The sequence below is a fragment of the Schistocerca gregaria genome, chromosome 1 (genome assembly GCF_023897955.1).
Source record: "Schistocerca gregaria isolate iqSchGreg1 chromosome 1, iqSchGreg1.2, whole genome shotgun sequence".
Classification (NCBI taxonomy): Eukaryota; Metazoa; Arthropoda; class Insecta; order Orthoptera; family Acrididae; genus Schistocerca; species Schistocerca gregaria.
In genome coordinates, this window is record NC_064920.1 from 847,953,871 (window position 1) to 847,970,927 (window position 17,057).

Here is a 17,057-nt window from a genome sequence, read left to right on the forward strand (position 1 = left end):
GAAGTAACAATCATAAAAGAATAATTACAACATAAATAATGAAAAAAAAAAAATCTTGTTCAACAGAAACCTGAGCTCAGAGAATTAATTTGAACGAATGATGTTCCAATACATCACAAGGTCTCCCTTGAGTTTCACACAGTAGAATGAACGACTTCACAAGAGATCAGACAGTTCTATTTGCATTTTGCACGTTGTTACCATCTATAATAGGGGCTTAACACTGAATTCCTTGAGCCTCCTACAAGTATCCTTACCCATTCACAAAATCTGCACTTCTCATAGGTGCTCTACGACAGTGTTTGGTGCTGATCCAAGCAATCACCTGCCATCACTGGAAGTTTGTCTTTCTGTATTTCCTCCTACCCATGTGGAAATAGCAGACCAATCTGACTCCCACCCCTTAAGTTCTAATACGCTTCCTACAACGTAAGCCTGGACATGGCAGTAAGCACCATATGTACAGCCTACAGGTGGGAATGCATACACAGCACATCAACTTTATGATAAACATTACTGCCAGAAGCTCATTTGAGATGAAATTTGCAAACTGTGGGAGACCATATAATGTACAAATTCCTTAGTCTGATGAACAGATTCTTCTTACTGTGAATGAAACTTGACCAATTAGTACAAGGACAACTGCAAGAGGGGAAGGAGTTAATAACAGGACAATCTGAAACATTTTGCACGTAAATCTTCTGTACCCAAACACCTTCAGTGAGTGCAAAGATTACATGAGGCAGATGTTCAGCCATCAATAACTTTCTGTTGACACTGACCAAGGTCCTATCATAAGAAAATCCAGCCTCAAGTATTGTACCAATCAAACTGGGGCAATGAAGTTCGACAAGACAATTATCAAAAGAAGTTCAGCCTCAACAAGTGGGATGGAATCATTCGTGATCATTTCGCTGGCCCCTACTTCTTTCCACAACATCTTACTGGAAAAATGTATCAACAGTTTTCTCAGACATCAACTGTTTCGTTTCCTTTATGATGTACCTCTAGACATCATCCAATGAATATGGTTTCAGCATGATGGTGCATCTTCCTGATTTCCCTAAATCAATTGGGGCAAATGCTGGAATGGTCCCTTTGAAAGGGCACAGCCAATTTCCTTCTCCAGCCTTTCCCAATCTGAGTGTGTGCTCTGTCTCTAACGACCTCGTTATCAATGGGACATTAAACACTAATCTCCTCCTCATATTATTAATATAATTAAAGTACATGCTAGTATACAGGTGCTAAAACATCATCATCTCTCAGATCACACACCAAATTGGTAACTTAAAGTTACTTACTTCTATGTACAAAGTGATGAACTTCTGTTAATATATCCTGTAGTGCCAAGCCCTTAGCCATTTTAATGTCCTTAAGTCCTGAGATAATTAAGGAAAGATTTATGTGAAATGTCCAGTATGAAAGGTGATGAGACACATACAACATAAGTTACTTAGTTCAGTTTAAGTTTAGGATGACACAAAAGACAGAACTCATGAAAAAATTATAAACAAGAAAATTCATAATAGTAACGAAAATCATGGATGGTTGAATACTGTATTGATCTTTATTATGCATCATTTAATTTGCCATGGAGGTTCCTCATTGTTTTCTGCACCATCTCATTTGAGATACTGTAAATTTGATCTTGATTTCATTGTTTTAATCCATCCAGTGTCCTTTGCAGAGTCTCCCTAGAGCCAATTCTCAAGCCATTCCCATGAGGACGAAAAAAAAGGGGAGGAAGGTTTATCTGTTTAGCAAGAGTAATAGGAGGCCAATTTCAGACTACCTAACAGATCAAAACGAAAATTTCTGTTCCGGCACAGACAATGTTGAATGTTTATGGAAAAAGTTCAAGGCAATCGTGAAATGCGTTTTAGACAGGTATGTGCTGAGTAAAACTGTGAGGGACGGGAAAACCCAGCGTGGTTCAACAACTAAGTTAGGAAACTACTTCGAAACCAAAGAGAGCTTCACTGTAAATTTAAACGCAGCCAAAACCTCTCAGGCAAACAGAAGCTAAACGATTTCAAAGTTAGCGTAAGGAGGGCTATGCGTAAAGCGTTCAGTGAATTCAAAAGTAAAATTCTATGTACCGACTTGACAGAAAATCCTAGGAAGTTCTGGTCTTACGTTAAATCAGTAAGTGGATTGAAACAGCATATCCAGACACTCTGGGATGACGGCATTGAAACAGAGGATGACACACGTAAAGCTGAGATACTAAATACCTTTTTCCAAAGCTGTTTCACAGAGGAAGACCACACTGCAGTTCCTTCTCTAAATCATCACACGAACGAAAAAATGGCTGACATCGAAATAAGTGTCCAAGGAATAGAAAAGCAACTGAAATCACTCAACAGAGGAAAGTGCACTGGACCTGACGGAATACCAATTCGATTCTACACAGAGTACGTGAAAGAACTTGCCCCCCTTCTAACAGCCGTGTACCGCAAGTCTCTAGAGGAACGGAAGGTTACAAATGATTGGAAAAGAGCACTGGTAGTTCCAGTTTTCAAGAAGGGTCGTCGAGCAGATGCGCAAAACTATAGGACTATATCCCTGACATCGATCTGTTATAGAATTTTAGAACATGTTTGTTGCTCGCGTATCATGTCATTTCTGGAAACCCAGAATCTACTCTGTAGAAATCAACACGGATTCCAGAAACAGCGATCGTGTGAGAGCCAACACGCATTATATGTTCACGAGACCCAGAAAGGATTAGATACAGGCTCCCAGGTAGATGCCATTTTCCTTGACTTCGGCAAGGCGTTCGATACAGTTCCGCACTGTCGCCTGTTAAACAAAGTAAGAACCTACGGAATGTCAGACCAGCTGTGTGGCTGGATTGAAGAGTTTTTAGCAAACACAACTTAGCATGTTGTTCTCAATGGAGAGACATGCCACAGGGGAGAGTTATGGGACCATTGCTTTTCACAATATATATAAATGACCTAGTAGATAGTGTCAGAAGTTCCATGTGGCTTTTCGCGGATGATGCTGTAGTATACAGAGAAGTTGCAGCATCGAAAATTGCAGTGAAATGCAGGAAGATCTGCAGCGGATAGGCACTTGGTGCAGGGAGTGGCAACTGACCCTTAACGTAGACAAATGTTATGTACTGCGAATACATAGAAAGGAGGATTCTTTATTGTATGATTATATGATAGCGGAACAAACACTGGTACCAGTTACTTCTGTAAAATATCTGGGAGTATGCGTACTGAACGATTTGAAGTGGAATGATCATATAAAATTAATTGTTGGTAAGGCGGGTACCAGGTTGAGATTCATTGGGAGAGTACTTAGAAAATGTAGTCCATCAACAAAGGAGCGGGCTTACAAAACACTCGTTCGACCTATACTTGAGTATTGCTCATCAGTGTGCAATCCGTACAAGGTCGGGTTAACAGAGGAGATAGAGAAGATCCAAAGAAGAGCGGCGCATTTAGTCACAGGGTTATTTGGTAAGCGTGATAGCGTTACGGAGATGTTTAGTAAACTCAAGTGGCAGACTCTGTAAGAGAGGCGCTCTGCAACGCTGTCCAGGTTTCGAGAGGGTGCATTTCTGGATAAGGTATCGAATATATTGCTTCCCCCTACTTATACCTCCCGAGGAGATCACGTATGTAAAATTTGAGAGATTCGAGCGTGCACGGAGGCTTTCCAGCAATCGTTCTTCCCGTGAACCTTATGCGACTGGAACAGGAAAGGGAGGTAATGACAGTAGCACGTAAAGTGCCCTCCGCCACACACCGTTGGGTGGTTTGCGGAGTATAAATGTATATGTAAATTACATTTATTTATTTGTAAACTGCAATCTGATGATTGTGTATGATGAACTACACACAATGTATTCACCCCGTGGCAGTGTAAAAGGGGATCAAACCGCATTAGGAATGCTGTCTGCCACGTAATATTAAGGCTGTTTTTCCTTAAAGCATTTAATTAATGCTTTTGTCAACAGCTGCAGTACCTATATTAGGCGACTAGCTGCAAATCTTACAGGTTCATTTTCAAGCCTGGTAAAAAAAAAACCACCACACAGTACATAGTTGTCAGTTAACAGTCAATAGAAAAATGATATTACAATAATAAGTTTTAATGTAAAAGAAATTAATTATTTGTAAATAAAATAGAAAGAAACTTCCACATGGGAAAAACAAAGATTCCAAGACTTACCAAGCGGGAAAGCGCCGGTAGACAGGCACAATAAAATAACACACCCAAAACACACAAAAAATTTCGAGCTTTCGCAACCTGCGGTTGCTTCGTCAGGAAAGAGGGAAGGAGAAGGAAAGATGAAAGGATGTGGGTTTTAAGGGAGAGAGTAAGGAGCCTCTCCAATCCCGGGAGCGGAAAGACTTACCTTAGGGGGGAAAAGGGTAGGTATATACTCTCTCGCGCGCGCACACACACACACACACACACACATCCATCCATACATACATACATATACAAACACAAGCAGACATATTTAAAGGCAAAGAGTTTGGGCAGAGATGTCAGTCGAGGCGGAAGTGCAGAGGCAAAGATGATGTTGAATGACAGGTGAGGTATGAGTGGCGGCAACTTGAAATTAGCGGAGATTGAGGCCTGGTGGATAACGAGAAGAGAGGATATATTGAAGGGCAAGTTCCCATCTCCGGAGTTTGGATAGGTTGGTGTTGGTGGGAAGTATCCATCAGACACAGTGAGTTCGTGCAGTGCACAATAATGATGATATGGGGGAATGAACTGGGAAGGGGTGACAACAGAAGAAGGGGAGATGTGGAGAAGAGAGTGTGAGTGCAGAGATTTAGCAGATACTGAGGCCATGAGGGTCACAGGAACAGAGGATATGTTTTAAGGAAACTCCAAACTACAAAACTCATACACAGTGGTGCTGGGGGGATGGATCCAGATGGCATGAGTTTGTGACACAGCCACGGGATGTGAGTATATTGTGCTCGGTAGTGTGTTCCAGCACTGGGTGGGCAACTTTGTTTTTAGCCACAGTTCGACAATGACCATTCACTCGGGTGAATAGTTGGTTGGTGGTCATGCCCACATAAAATGCTGTACAGGAACAGCAACACAGCTGTTATGTGCAACATCTGCTTTCACATGTGGCCTTGACTCTGATGGTATAGGACAAGCCTGTGACAGGAGTAGAGTAGGATGTGCTGGGCGAGTGAATCGGGCAGGTCTTGTACCTGGATCTTCCACCGGTATATGACCCATGTGATATGGCAAGGAGTTGGGAGAGGTTGTGGCAAGGATGGAACTAGATATTGAGTAGGCTGGGTGGTCAGTGATTATTACATGGGGGAGTTGGAAAATAAGTTTCCCCTGTCGACTGTGGTCAGAGTTGTGTGTGAAAAGAAAAAAGAGAATGAGACATTAAAGATCAGACATATCTTTAATTTTCTACAAAATTTCCAAGTACATTGAGACATTTGTCATATTGCTTTATAAGTTTCAAAAAGCCTTCCAAGAAAAAATCAGGGCTTTGCATACAGGAGAAGCGTTTAACTGCTTGTTTGACATCAGCACTGCTGCCAAAGCGCCTTCTGCCGAGAGCGTTCTTCAAAGCAGGAAACAGATGGAAGTCACTTGGTGCGAGATCCGGACTATAAGGCGGATGGTGTAGGCACTCCCAACCAAGAGATGCAATACGGTTTTGTGTTGCCGTCGTCATGTGTGGTCTCGTACTGTCGTCAAACAGCAAAACGCTAGATCTGAGAAGGCCAGGCCGCTTTTTCTGAATCACCTCTGTCAATTTTGATAGAGTGACACAGTACCGTGCAGCATTGATGGTTGCAGCGTCCAGAAAGTCCGGCAGCAAAACTCCTTTGGCATCACAGAAAACGGCAAGTAGCACTTTACCTGCAGACAGAGTGCTTTTGAACTGTTGCATGTGTGTCAAGGTCAGTTGGCGGGGCACCCATCATGCTGACACCTTCAGGTATCGAAGAATGTCAGGGATGATCTTGTGAGCTCTCTCATGTCCAACTCCAAGTTCTGCCACTACTCCATTGACGGTGATATGCCGGTTCGCTTTAATCATGTCATCCACCTTCCTGACATTTGCATCTGTAGTGGCTGTGCACGTCTGTCCAGGTCTCTGTATGTCATGCACTTGCTGACGTCCATCACTGAATTGCTGGCACCATCTCCGTACCATTTGCCTCGACATCACACCTGACCCATACACCTCAACAAGGCGGTTATGAATTTCTGTGCCCGATACACCACGTGCCCATTCATAGCGGATAACAGCTCTCACTTCTAACTCCAAAACGCACCTTCTCTCCATAGCTCTAGGAAAAGACCGAGCGGCTAGCCTATGCTTTGTGCAGGCACTGCAACAGTGCCATCTGCTTGATCGTGGTCAGCCTCTAACCAATAGTGTATCGGTGTCTTGCAAGTGTGCGTTCACCTGTCGTGTCATCTTTCGCCCATATCACACAACTCTGCCCACAGTGGACAGGGGAAACTTATTTTCCAACTCCCCTTGTACATCAGAATGGGTGGGAGAGATTGTGGCTAGGATGTCCCTCAATTCTGAGCATGAGGATACTTATCAACAGCAGAGTTAACCGCACAGTGGAAGACATGGTACTGCGTGCAAAATGCTTGATTTCAATGACTGCTTCATAGTCACAGAAAGATTTCACAAACATGCTCTTCGTTCAATAGAACCAAGAGAATCTGCTTTTCTGAACTATGTAGATGGGGATTATCCTTGCAACTCATCCTCCATACCTGTAATTCTCCTGGCCTCAATTCCCACTAACCCTGGAGTGCCAGCCTCTCCTTCCCGTTTTCCATCACCCCTTCCCAATTCACTACCTGAAGTATTCGTCTCATGTGCCCCACATACTGGTAATGTGGTTCAAGAGTCACATTCCTATACTATGAGTTATTGTGAATCTCTGCACATTCCTATCTCATACACCAGCTGCTTCCCTCAGAGATGTCCGTCACCTTTCACCAAACCTTCCCTTTTCTCCATTCTGTGCCTGACACAATCTCCCATCTCATTCTACATACAGAACTGTGATTGTGTACTCAGCTATGTACTCAGCCAGCACACTGCAGCTGTGGGCACACACATGTACTAGCTCAAAAACGGATTTCATCTGAAAGGCTCTAAAGTTCTCAATTTTGTATATTTACTTGCTTGTCAATGACTCAACACCTCTGCTTTTGTTGGGATGTTACCTTTTCTCCTATATTATTTATGTTAATATTTATAAATGGTATTTAGTTAGCCAACTGGAGACAAATATTCAAGAAATCATGAAGAACTGTTAATGTAAAACATTGCTAACCTGTAAATGTTGCAGACTTTGTTCCAAACAACTGGTCCTCATGACTAGTATTATTTTTGTAACACACTTACCGAAAATTATCAGTCAAATTTTTTTCTTTTAAGCTGCACAACATGCAAAATCCCAGTTCTTCCATGAGGTCTGTACATCTTACACATAACAATAGCTGAACGCAATCTATGTCAACTTTCAAGAGAGACTATAACATTAATGGAAACACAGATAAAAGGATACTCCTATAGCAGTCTGCAAATTCATCATTAAGCAGCCATTTCACAATATTTGCAATGTCATTTTTGAGAGGATGGCCAACACATGTATAGACATTGTCCTCGGTTACCTTCCCATATGCCATTGAGGTGCTTTGTAATATGTTGAGAACTTTTCGCATATCACCTCCTGAAAGTGTTAATAATGCCTTCTTCCCATCCTCTGTACAGTCAACCCTGTGAATTCAAAGCACACAAACAAATAATGATCTTAGCACTAACAGGAGACATTCCATTTACATTTTATTAACTACAGACACTTATAAAAAGTAAAGGAGAAAATTTCTAAGCCTGGAAGTGAAAGATTGTTTGTATTAACTGACTGCTCCACTGGTTCTAGCAGAATGTTTTACACATTACAACTGAAAAAGACACACAACACTAAAATGTTGTAGAATATTACACCCATGTCGTGTGTTTTCATTTATAGTGAAAGATTGTTTCTTTAGGTAAAAATTGCACTTATTTTGTAATTTAGTATCCTGTTAGATCAATAGACTTTGTCCAATGTTTTCCAAGTAAGTACATCCTGTAACTCAACTGCAACGTCTGCAAAATACCCATCTATGGCTTCCATAAACTCTTAATTGAATCCAACAATTTTTGTAGCATTCATTTCTTTAGATTTAGGGACATGTTTAAGTCAGAGCCAATCTGATAAACAGGGTTAACGTGTACAGCACATGTGCTTCAAATTCCTCACTTTTTGCAAACTTGAAACACAGACTGGTGTTACATAATTCTAAATAGAGAAAAGGGATTTCTTGGTACCAGAAGTAGGGATCAATGGATGAACATCACACAAAACTCCACGTGTGAATTTGTTACGCGACCAGATGGATGATAAAGTTACCAGCACATGCATAAGTTAACTGAAAAATGTAATTATGCCTGCTTTGCACTTAGAATTTTCTGTATGTTGACTAACTGATAAGGCTGCTAGTATACTATCCTATCTATCCTATGGCACTATCTTCTGGTCAACTAAGTAGTGTTCTATAGAAGTATATAGTAATTGTTGATAACGAAACAAATCGCAGAAGCCTGTCCATATACCCCATTAAGGAGAAGAATCTTCAGGGATATGAAATGAGTCACACTACATATTAGCAAAAGATAAGCAAATCACAGAAACTTAATATGTGAATTGTATTAACAACAAACTAATGTATGGTAAGACAGGAAAATATCAGAAACAGGGATAACTTCAGAGGTCACTGAACGCAAGCTTTTACTTTGTGCATGCAGTTTGCTGTTTACATCTTATGTATTGTTAAGCAGATTCAAACATACATTGTTGCACTTGTAAGTTGAGACTGCAGTCTGTAGTTTTCAGTGCTGTGTACAATTACTGTTAGTTATCTTTACATGAATACTTTCATCACAGTACTAGAAGAGGAAAAAGAGGTAAGCATAATTTCCTTATTTAAATGTTGAGAAGGAAATCTGAATGTAATATGGCTGCATATCCCACTTGCACTAATGTCTGGTGTACTGTTTACAGATATCTACATACATAGAGAGAATTTTGGATAATGCCACAGCATTAGAACAGGAGGCTTGTTGCACTTCTGAGGTGCAATTATGACCCTTCAAAATCCTGAAAAGGCAGTTGCCACTATAGGATCAACAAAACTGTCTTACAGAAAGGCATGCAGCAAATTTAACATACCGCCTGAACTTCAGAGATACACACGATTAGAAGGAAACAGCAAAATAAGCAGTTTTTTAGAATCATTAATGACGTGGGTGCAAAAGAAGTGGGAGTCAGATTTCTGGGTCCATATCAAGGCAGGAAATCTGTATTTATTTTCCTTGAGATTCCAGATGATGATGATATGGTACTCAAACACCAAATTGTCTGAGTGTTGCTAACTCCTAGAGAAGAAAACGAGAAGTTTTTATTCACAGAGAACATACTGAAAACTAATGATTTAAAGTTTGAGTAGACTGACATTACTAATCAAATATTTTCTAAATATGTTTGTCAAAGTCTTTAATGTGGTACATGTTTCCTGAAGACATGTAAAATATTTTGTAACTGCACATAAAGTATTTTCTACACATGTAAACGAAATTTCTGAATATCTGAATTTCTTAAAAAGATAATTAAGTGTCCAAAATTATATTAAGAGCGAAATATGGAACAATTGCTTGAAATTCAACGCGTGTCCAAAATTAGACCATCATATGGAGTAACACTGGGCAGTTTTATTGGTTAGGATCTGGTTACATAAATAATATTTTTGGTTCACATTCTTTGATCATACTATTCTTCAATGTCACCTCACAATTTAAATTCAATCAAGGTGTCAGATGTTCTGCCAGATATCAATGCCATTCTTGCATGATTTTACAACAATGTGACCCATTATCTTCGTCAGGTGCTACCTGATACTGCTTATCAGTGGAATGGGCCACTGCTCCATTGTCAGCTCCAAGGGTTCCATTTGCAGTCTGCTCCCAGCATACTTAGGCATTCCCCTTTGTCCTGAACACTTGTCTACAGTTAGGCATTCCGTTTTCGGTCTGCTGCATTTCCAGATATTCTCTCTGCAGTAAGTTCCCACTAGAAACATTCTTAGGCATTCCTTCCATGATTCGATGCACCAGGCCAAGCACTGGTGTTTTGTCTTCCTTCCCATGCACCTGTTTGCGTGCTGGTATCCTATTTTCAGTCTTGTGTGGTTCCAGGTGTTCCCTTTGTGGTTTGCTCCCACTGTAACTGCCCTGCGACATTCCATCTTCAAACTGGTGCGCCTGGTGTTCTATCTGGAGTTTGTTTCTCATGTACACACCCATAGTTGCTCTTTTTATGGAGCTCTACTGCTGCCCTCATTGTGGGTACTCAGATTGACGATTCATTAGGTTATTTGTCACCTGTATATCTATAGACTCTGTCATAACACTGTCCCACTATCTGGAGTCGGTGTCAGAACCCTCATTTCATTGCAGTTCATGCATATCTTTTCCCATTTAATATTCACTGAATTGATATTGCAGCTTCTTCTGAATGAGTCAATGTTATCACCAACTCCTGTGATGGAATGCACATACAGGGATGGCAGAGTTAAGACTTCTGAGACAACTAAATGACATTAGAAAATGCATTTTAACCATCAGCCATTATATTTAACCAATATATTATCTACCAGTTTCCGCCACAGACCATCACCACTGTTTGTCTATCAACATCAAAGTTGTGCACAGCAAAAATTGAAAAAGTACAAGTTACAAGGAAATACACTGTATTTTCTAAAGTACTTAACGGCTGTTGATTCTCACCTGGTGGAAACATTGTCTGAGTGACAGCCTACCATAAAATTTGTGAACTGACACAGCAGTTCAGTCTAAGTGCCTTTTCTAGGCTAAGAATATTCTTGGACAGTGCACAAAGTTGCCCCAAAATATAACACCATAGAAGAGAAAAGCAAAGTAAAGAAGCTCCCAGCGTCAGACAGAGTGGAGATTATTCTTATGGTAAAGACAGTAGAATTCAGTTTCTCCACAAGATCTCGAATGTGATACTTTAAAAAAAAAAATCAATCTACCATCAGTCAAAATAGTGACTTTACTGACTGCAAGAATACATTGGAACAAAAAATCATTTTTACAAGACTCCCACCTCAAAAACTGTATGCATTGCATTTTGTTAACACAATCATCTGTTCTCTGCAAGTAACTTGCTGACATTACCAACTACCCTATTAGCTGCACAGCATATAATTATTATGTTCCATGGTTTTCACAATAATACTGAGTTGTCGGCAAAGAGTTTTTTGCGTGAGATCATTAATACATATCAAGAAAAAGCAATGGATTGACAACAAAACCTTGTGGCATCCCCACTTTACATGACTCCCAGACATATTAACACCTCTTCCCGGTTTGTTGACAATGGAGGACAATCTTTTGCTACATACTATCCAGCTACAAGGTGAACGATTCTTGAGCTGCTTCCCTGCTCCCATAATTTTATAATTCATGCCAAAGTATTGCATGTTACTCATAATCAAATGCTTTTTTATATCAAAGAAATTAGCTGCTGTCCTCAACCTGTACTTCAGCCCTGCTAGTAAGAGGCACTAAATTGCATCTTCTGTGGCTCTCTTTTGCTGGAGCCAAACTGCAAGCATGACAACAATTTATGTCTACTCAGATGTGCTACTACTCTTATAACTGTCAGTAGTAATTTTCTTTAATTTATAATTCATCTGAAAATCACAACCAAAAACGAAAATGCAGTTGTATTAAAAATTCATTACTGTAAAAAGTTAAATAAAGTGCTTAAATCACCTATTTTTTTAAAGTATGGAGAGTAATAAGATGAATACTTACTTCTCTTGTTCAATGACAAAATTAAGGCGTGACATGACCTGACTTGAATCCAGAGGACCAAACCTGAATCTTGTACATCGAGACTGGAGGGCTGGGATTATTTTGCCGAGATAGTTACATATGATGCAGAATCTCACATTTTCTGTAAATTTTTCTATGACTGTAACAATCAAAATTCTATGTTTAGTGAAAAAGAGATGGCAACAAAACTATAACTAAAATTAAATACTGATTAAAATTTGTGCTGGAGAATGATGAAGGTGCTTGTCAAATAATTTTTCCAAAGTTAATGTAATCTTAAATTTGAGGTATCAAACAGCAGTTATAAAGTTTAAGCAGTATAAAACAGAAGCCAAAGCAACAGCTCACTTCGTCTCAGAGCATTCTGTGCATCATTTGTCATTGCATCAGCTTCATCAAGGATAATAAGCTTGTGCCCAGCACTGAAAATAGTTCTTGTACTAGCAAAACTGAGGATCTGCCCACGAACAATCCCAATTCCTCTGTCGTCTGATGCATTTAACTCCAAAACCTGGCCAACAAAGAAAGAAACAGAAATGAATCTACACAATGATTTTATTTTCAAATATGTAAGAGAGTACTTCTCAAACCAAATTTTCTTATATGGTAAATGTTTTCTACAAACACTCCATACACAAGCTTAATTCACAAATATAAAAAACTTGCAATTAGGGTAACTGATCCACCCTTCACTGTCTCCCAGTAGTAAGGTTGATAGTGCTTGGACTCAATTAGGTTCAGTTTGGTCATAGTATGCAACTGATAATTTACCACCCAGAAGGATCACATGTGCTTGCTAAAATGCAATTTAATAAATTCTGGGTCTAGGTACTATCAAATAAATTCTGGGTCTAGGTAAATCAAATGAAATGAAATGTGACATTTAAAAAAAGCACATCTTTCCTACATAGGCAGTATGTAATAGTAATTACCTCTTCAACAGGATAATGTTGACTTGTCATTATCAAGCAACATCACCAAAAATAATCCTACGTGTGGCAGATGACTACTACACTTGGTGTTGTGTCAACAACTTTTTATATAATCAAACCTTACAGTAATAATGTCTGCATTCGTTAGGTGGTGATGATTGATAAATGAATAGTGGGGTCAAAATTGGCCAGTTGGAAGTGTAATTACAACTAAACAGAGTCTATGCAGTAAACAAGTTCACTCTAGCTGTGGAACCAAATCTGCAAAAAACATAACATTTTAAGTCTTGTAATTGGATAGATAAACATTTACTCACCAAGCGGTGACAGAACACACACCTAAAATGAGGTGGTAATTAGTCCAGCTTTTGGAGCCAGTGCTGCCTCCTTCAGGCAGAAGGTTTGAAGGCGAAGGAAGAGGGGTGAAGGAAAAGGTCTGAAAAGGTCTAGAAAAAGAGGTAGATCTCGGGAAAGTCACCGGGAACTGTACGTCAGGGGAGACTTAGTGTTACCGTCCGGTAAGTCTCCCCTGACCCAAGGTTATGGGTGACTTAACGCACCTTCATCACTCTTCCTTCCCCTTCAACCCTTCTGCCTGAAGAAGGAGCCACTGGTTCCAAAAACTTGCCTAATTATAACCCTCTTTTATGTGTGTGTTTTGCTGCCACTTGGCGAGTAGACTTTTTTATCCAATCACATTATTTTGTCAAAAATTGACTGTTAACAGTGTAACATTTAAAGACTGCAGGAAAAGACGTTTTGGCAACGCACTTCTCTCATAATGATGTGATGAATGGGATGTACAATGTGGCATTAGTGAATGTTTGTCAATTTCGTGACAACAATGAGAGTGTCGTACTATTAGCATTTGCTGTATATACATTTATATTAGTCCACATAAATGTTGTTGCAGATTACAGTACATCTCTCCAGACAAAAGCATATATTACAAAAGTGTTACAATGGGAAATAGTGAACTATTGTGGATGGGAATTACTGTACCAAATTCAATACTCAAAAACTTCTTTTATGCGATATCAACTTTATAGAATCATCCACAAACCACTGCATGGAAGAAGACAGTGAGAATTACATAAATATGAAACCTGTTTTGACAGATGGCATTTAATGTTTGCCAAACTGTTGGAGAACTTTATGAGTGCTGTGGTCTATATTCAATGTTCAAAGTACAATATTCCTATACAACCTAGATTTTGGTAGTGTCACTGTAATCTTATGTCTAACATATGTGTGATTCTATTGTTTATTGTCATTTTCTTGTTTTCTAGTAAACATAAATGGCTTAAGTTCACAAATGAAATACCCATCCAGTTTTGAAAACTCCCGTAAAAACTGACTTTTATAGGAAAAATCATCAGTTACTTGAGATTAAGTACTATGAGTTAGTTCTGACAGTTCATTTTTAGTAAAATCAACATACCATTGATGAAAACTGTTTAGGCGGGTACAGTTGCCTGGCACAAGCAAGAATGGTACTAGTTTTGCCTGTTCCAGGAGGGCCATAGAAGAGCAAATGTGGGAGCTGGTCCTCTTTAATGAATCTGTTAACTAGACAACAAAGAAAGTAAGCATTATTCAATATACTCCATTACCAAACTAAAATATTTATCAGCTATATACGAAATATTCTGTAAATGCTAATTCAGTAACACAAAAATTTTTTTGCTTTGGTGAATATTTATTGGTCAAATTCTGACTGCATGTACCATTCAACACATCACAGAACTTGTCATAAATGAACAGGTCCATTTTTCTCAAACAGCAATGTAAGTACAATAGTTTGCCAATATAATGAGATTCTGCAGTATATTCTATAGTAGAAATGCAGAAGCTTCTGCTGGGGAGAGAGAGAGAGCGCGCGCACACCCACGCACGCACACGCACACACACACACACACACACACACACACACACACACACACACACACACACACACACAGGATGTCCCATTTATCTTGACCACCCTAAATAACTGTCCGTCCAGATGCAATTACAAAATGTTTCAAGCAAATGTTCTTTAGCCACCAGGGGGACATCAATAAGCATGATTGCCTTCATTGTAACATTGTTTTGTACAAAGCTATGAACAGCAGTAAGACTTTTTTAGATGGCACCCCGTATTTTTTTTATTCGGTAATTCATTTCCTCTCCTAAAGACCTATTCAAAAATATATCACAGTGTACCATTCACTGAAACACAATGTTATTAACTGTGTAACACAACACTGACTTTGAGCCCGCGATCATAAGCTCGTCCACTTGCTGGAGCTGTCAGAAAACAAATGAAAACCAAGTAAAAACATAACACAAAATAAACTTTGACTCTTCTTTAGCACTGCCCAGGAATAGAACATCCAAAGGTGCTCAAAGTGGTGACCCTGGACACCGATTCACTGGTGCACTTGTTGAATGAAAGAATTATTTATTGCTTCCAGTGTTGCCTGCTGAAGAGAATTACAAACAAGCACGATACTTTCCTGCATGTCCTCTGGAGTTGTTGGAATATTGCAATAGACCATGTCTTTAATGCGTCCCCAAATAAAAAAGTCCAGAGGATTTAAATCAGGAGACCTAGCAGGCCAAGTAACTGCTCCTTCTCAACCAATCCATCTGGCAGGATACCTGCAGTTCAGAACATTTGTCCACACAAGGCATTATGTGTTTGACATCCATCGTGTTGATACCACATAAGCATTCTGGTTCATAGCTGCGCCATCCAGAAGTACACTATTCTGGAAATCATTCCCATGCAACTCTTGATGTAGGTGTACATGGTTAGGATGGAACTGGTGACGTGTAACAATATGAGGTACACTGGTTTTAGGAATGACAATCTCATGTTCAAGCTGTCATGTACTCACATGTTGATTCATAGCAACAGAAGCGAGTACAGTAACTTCAGCAGCTTTGTCTGTGCAAGTGCTATGACGATTGTGTTGTTGTGGGTTGAAACTTCCCATTTTCTGAAGTGTTGCAACAAGATGAGAAAACATGTCGGGCAGTGGGTTCTTGTCAGGATATCGCTCTCTGTACAGTTCCGCTGCCTGTGAAACATTTCGGCTACCTTCAACAACAACAACAACAACAACAAACATTATGTTGATGCAGTTTGTAGGAAGGACAGACTTTACTGTATGCCTTCTCTACACAACAGTATTTAAAAGGACTAAACTACTGTACTAAATGTATGCATACTTAAGAAAACAGTATGGCAATTACTGTTCTGCTAACTTAAATTGCCCACAGATGATTAGCATTTCTGATTTCTCTTCGTTGGTGTACATTCTACTCACACAGCTCTTCAACTGACGCAGGTTGATGGAATGACGGGTGAGCATTCTACTTATGTTTACATTTGTCCTCTGTCAAAATCAGCATGTCGATGCGTTCCATTACTCCGAGTACCTGCACTAAGCGCTGGGAGTGTCAGCGTCCATGTTGTGTTATGTAATTAATAATGTTGTTTTTCACTGATTGGTACACTGTGATACATTTTTGAATAGGTCTTTAGGAGAGGAAATGAATTATAGAATAAAAAATACAGGGTGCCATTTAAAAAAGTCATACCCAACACTTATGTTCCAATGGGCCCGAGGTTTCTCGATACGCCAAAGCACTCAATACAGTATTGACCTTGCTCGACCAATCACGTCAAATTTGACTCGTGGTGCTAGCGCAAGGGATACGTGAGAAACTATGTACTAGTGAGTACAACAATGTAATGCTCTGCTCAAAAATTGACAATTTTGTGAAACACCGGAGGAAATTACATTAAATTCTGTCAACTTACGGACTTCTGTTGTATCTGAACAGGTTAGTAATGAATGTTCCCAAACATATGGATACCATATACACACATTTATGCTGCTTTTTAAGTAAAAGTAAAAGTAAAAGTAACATTCAATGGCGAAATGCTTCTCCATCAAAAACCATTACTCGATTCTGAACTCAAGTCAATATTTTGTTTATGAGAACCTGTAACGATATGCTACTTGGGTTCACATACCATATTAGAATACCACAGAAAAACGTTACCGGCTTTGGAGAAGATGAAACGAGAAATAGAATTTGCGCAGAATTAAAAGTCTAAAAAATGAAATAAATCACATTAAACTGACAGCAATAGCTATCGCAAGAATAGATTACAGCGG

At 39.5% G+C, this 17,057-nt stretch overlaps 1 protein-coding gene across 1 annotated transcript in view; it reads right to left on the minus strand.

The window, feature by feature from the left end:
- Positions 1-17,057, minus strand: part of LOC126272682 (replication factor C subunit 5) — an 85,623-nt gene that overhangs the window by 7,449 nt on the left and 61,117 nt on the right. The window contains exons 3-7 of the mRNA XM_049975703.1: positions 14,327-14,454; positions 12,302-12,464; positions 11,933-12,092; positions 7,560-7,771; positions 1,305-1,382 (exon numbers count right to left, since the gene is read on the minus strand). Coding sequence (XP_049831660.1) covers positions 1,305-1,382; positions 7,560-7,771; positions 11,933-12,092; positions 12,302-12,464; positions 14,327-14,454 — 741 coding nt within the window. The remainder of the gene's footprint in view (positions 1-1,304; positions 1,383-7,559; positions 7,772-11,932; positions 12,093-12,301; positions 12,465-14,326; positions 14,455-17,057) is intronic.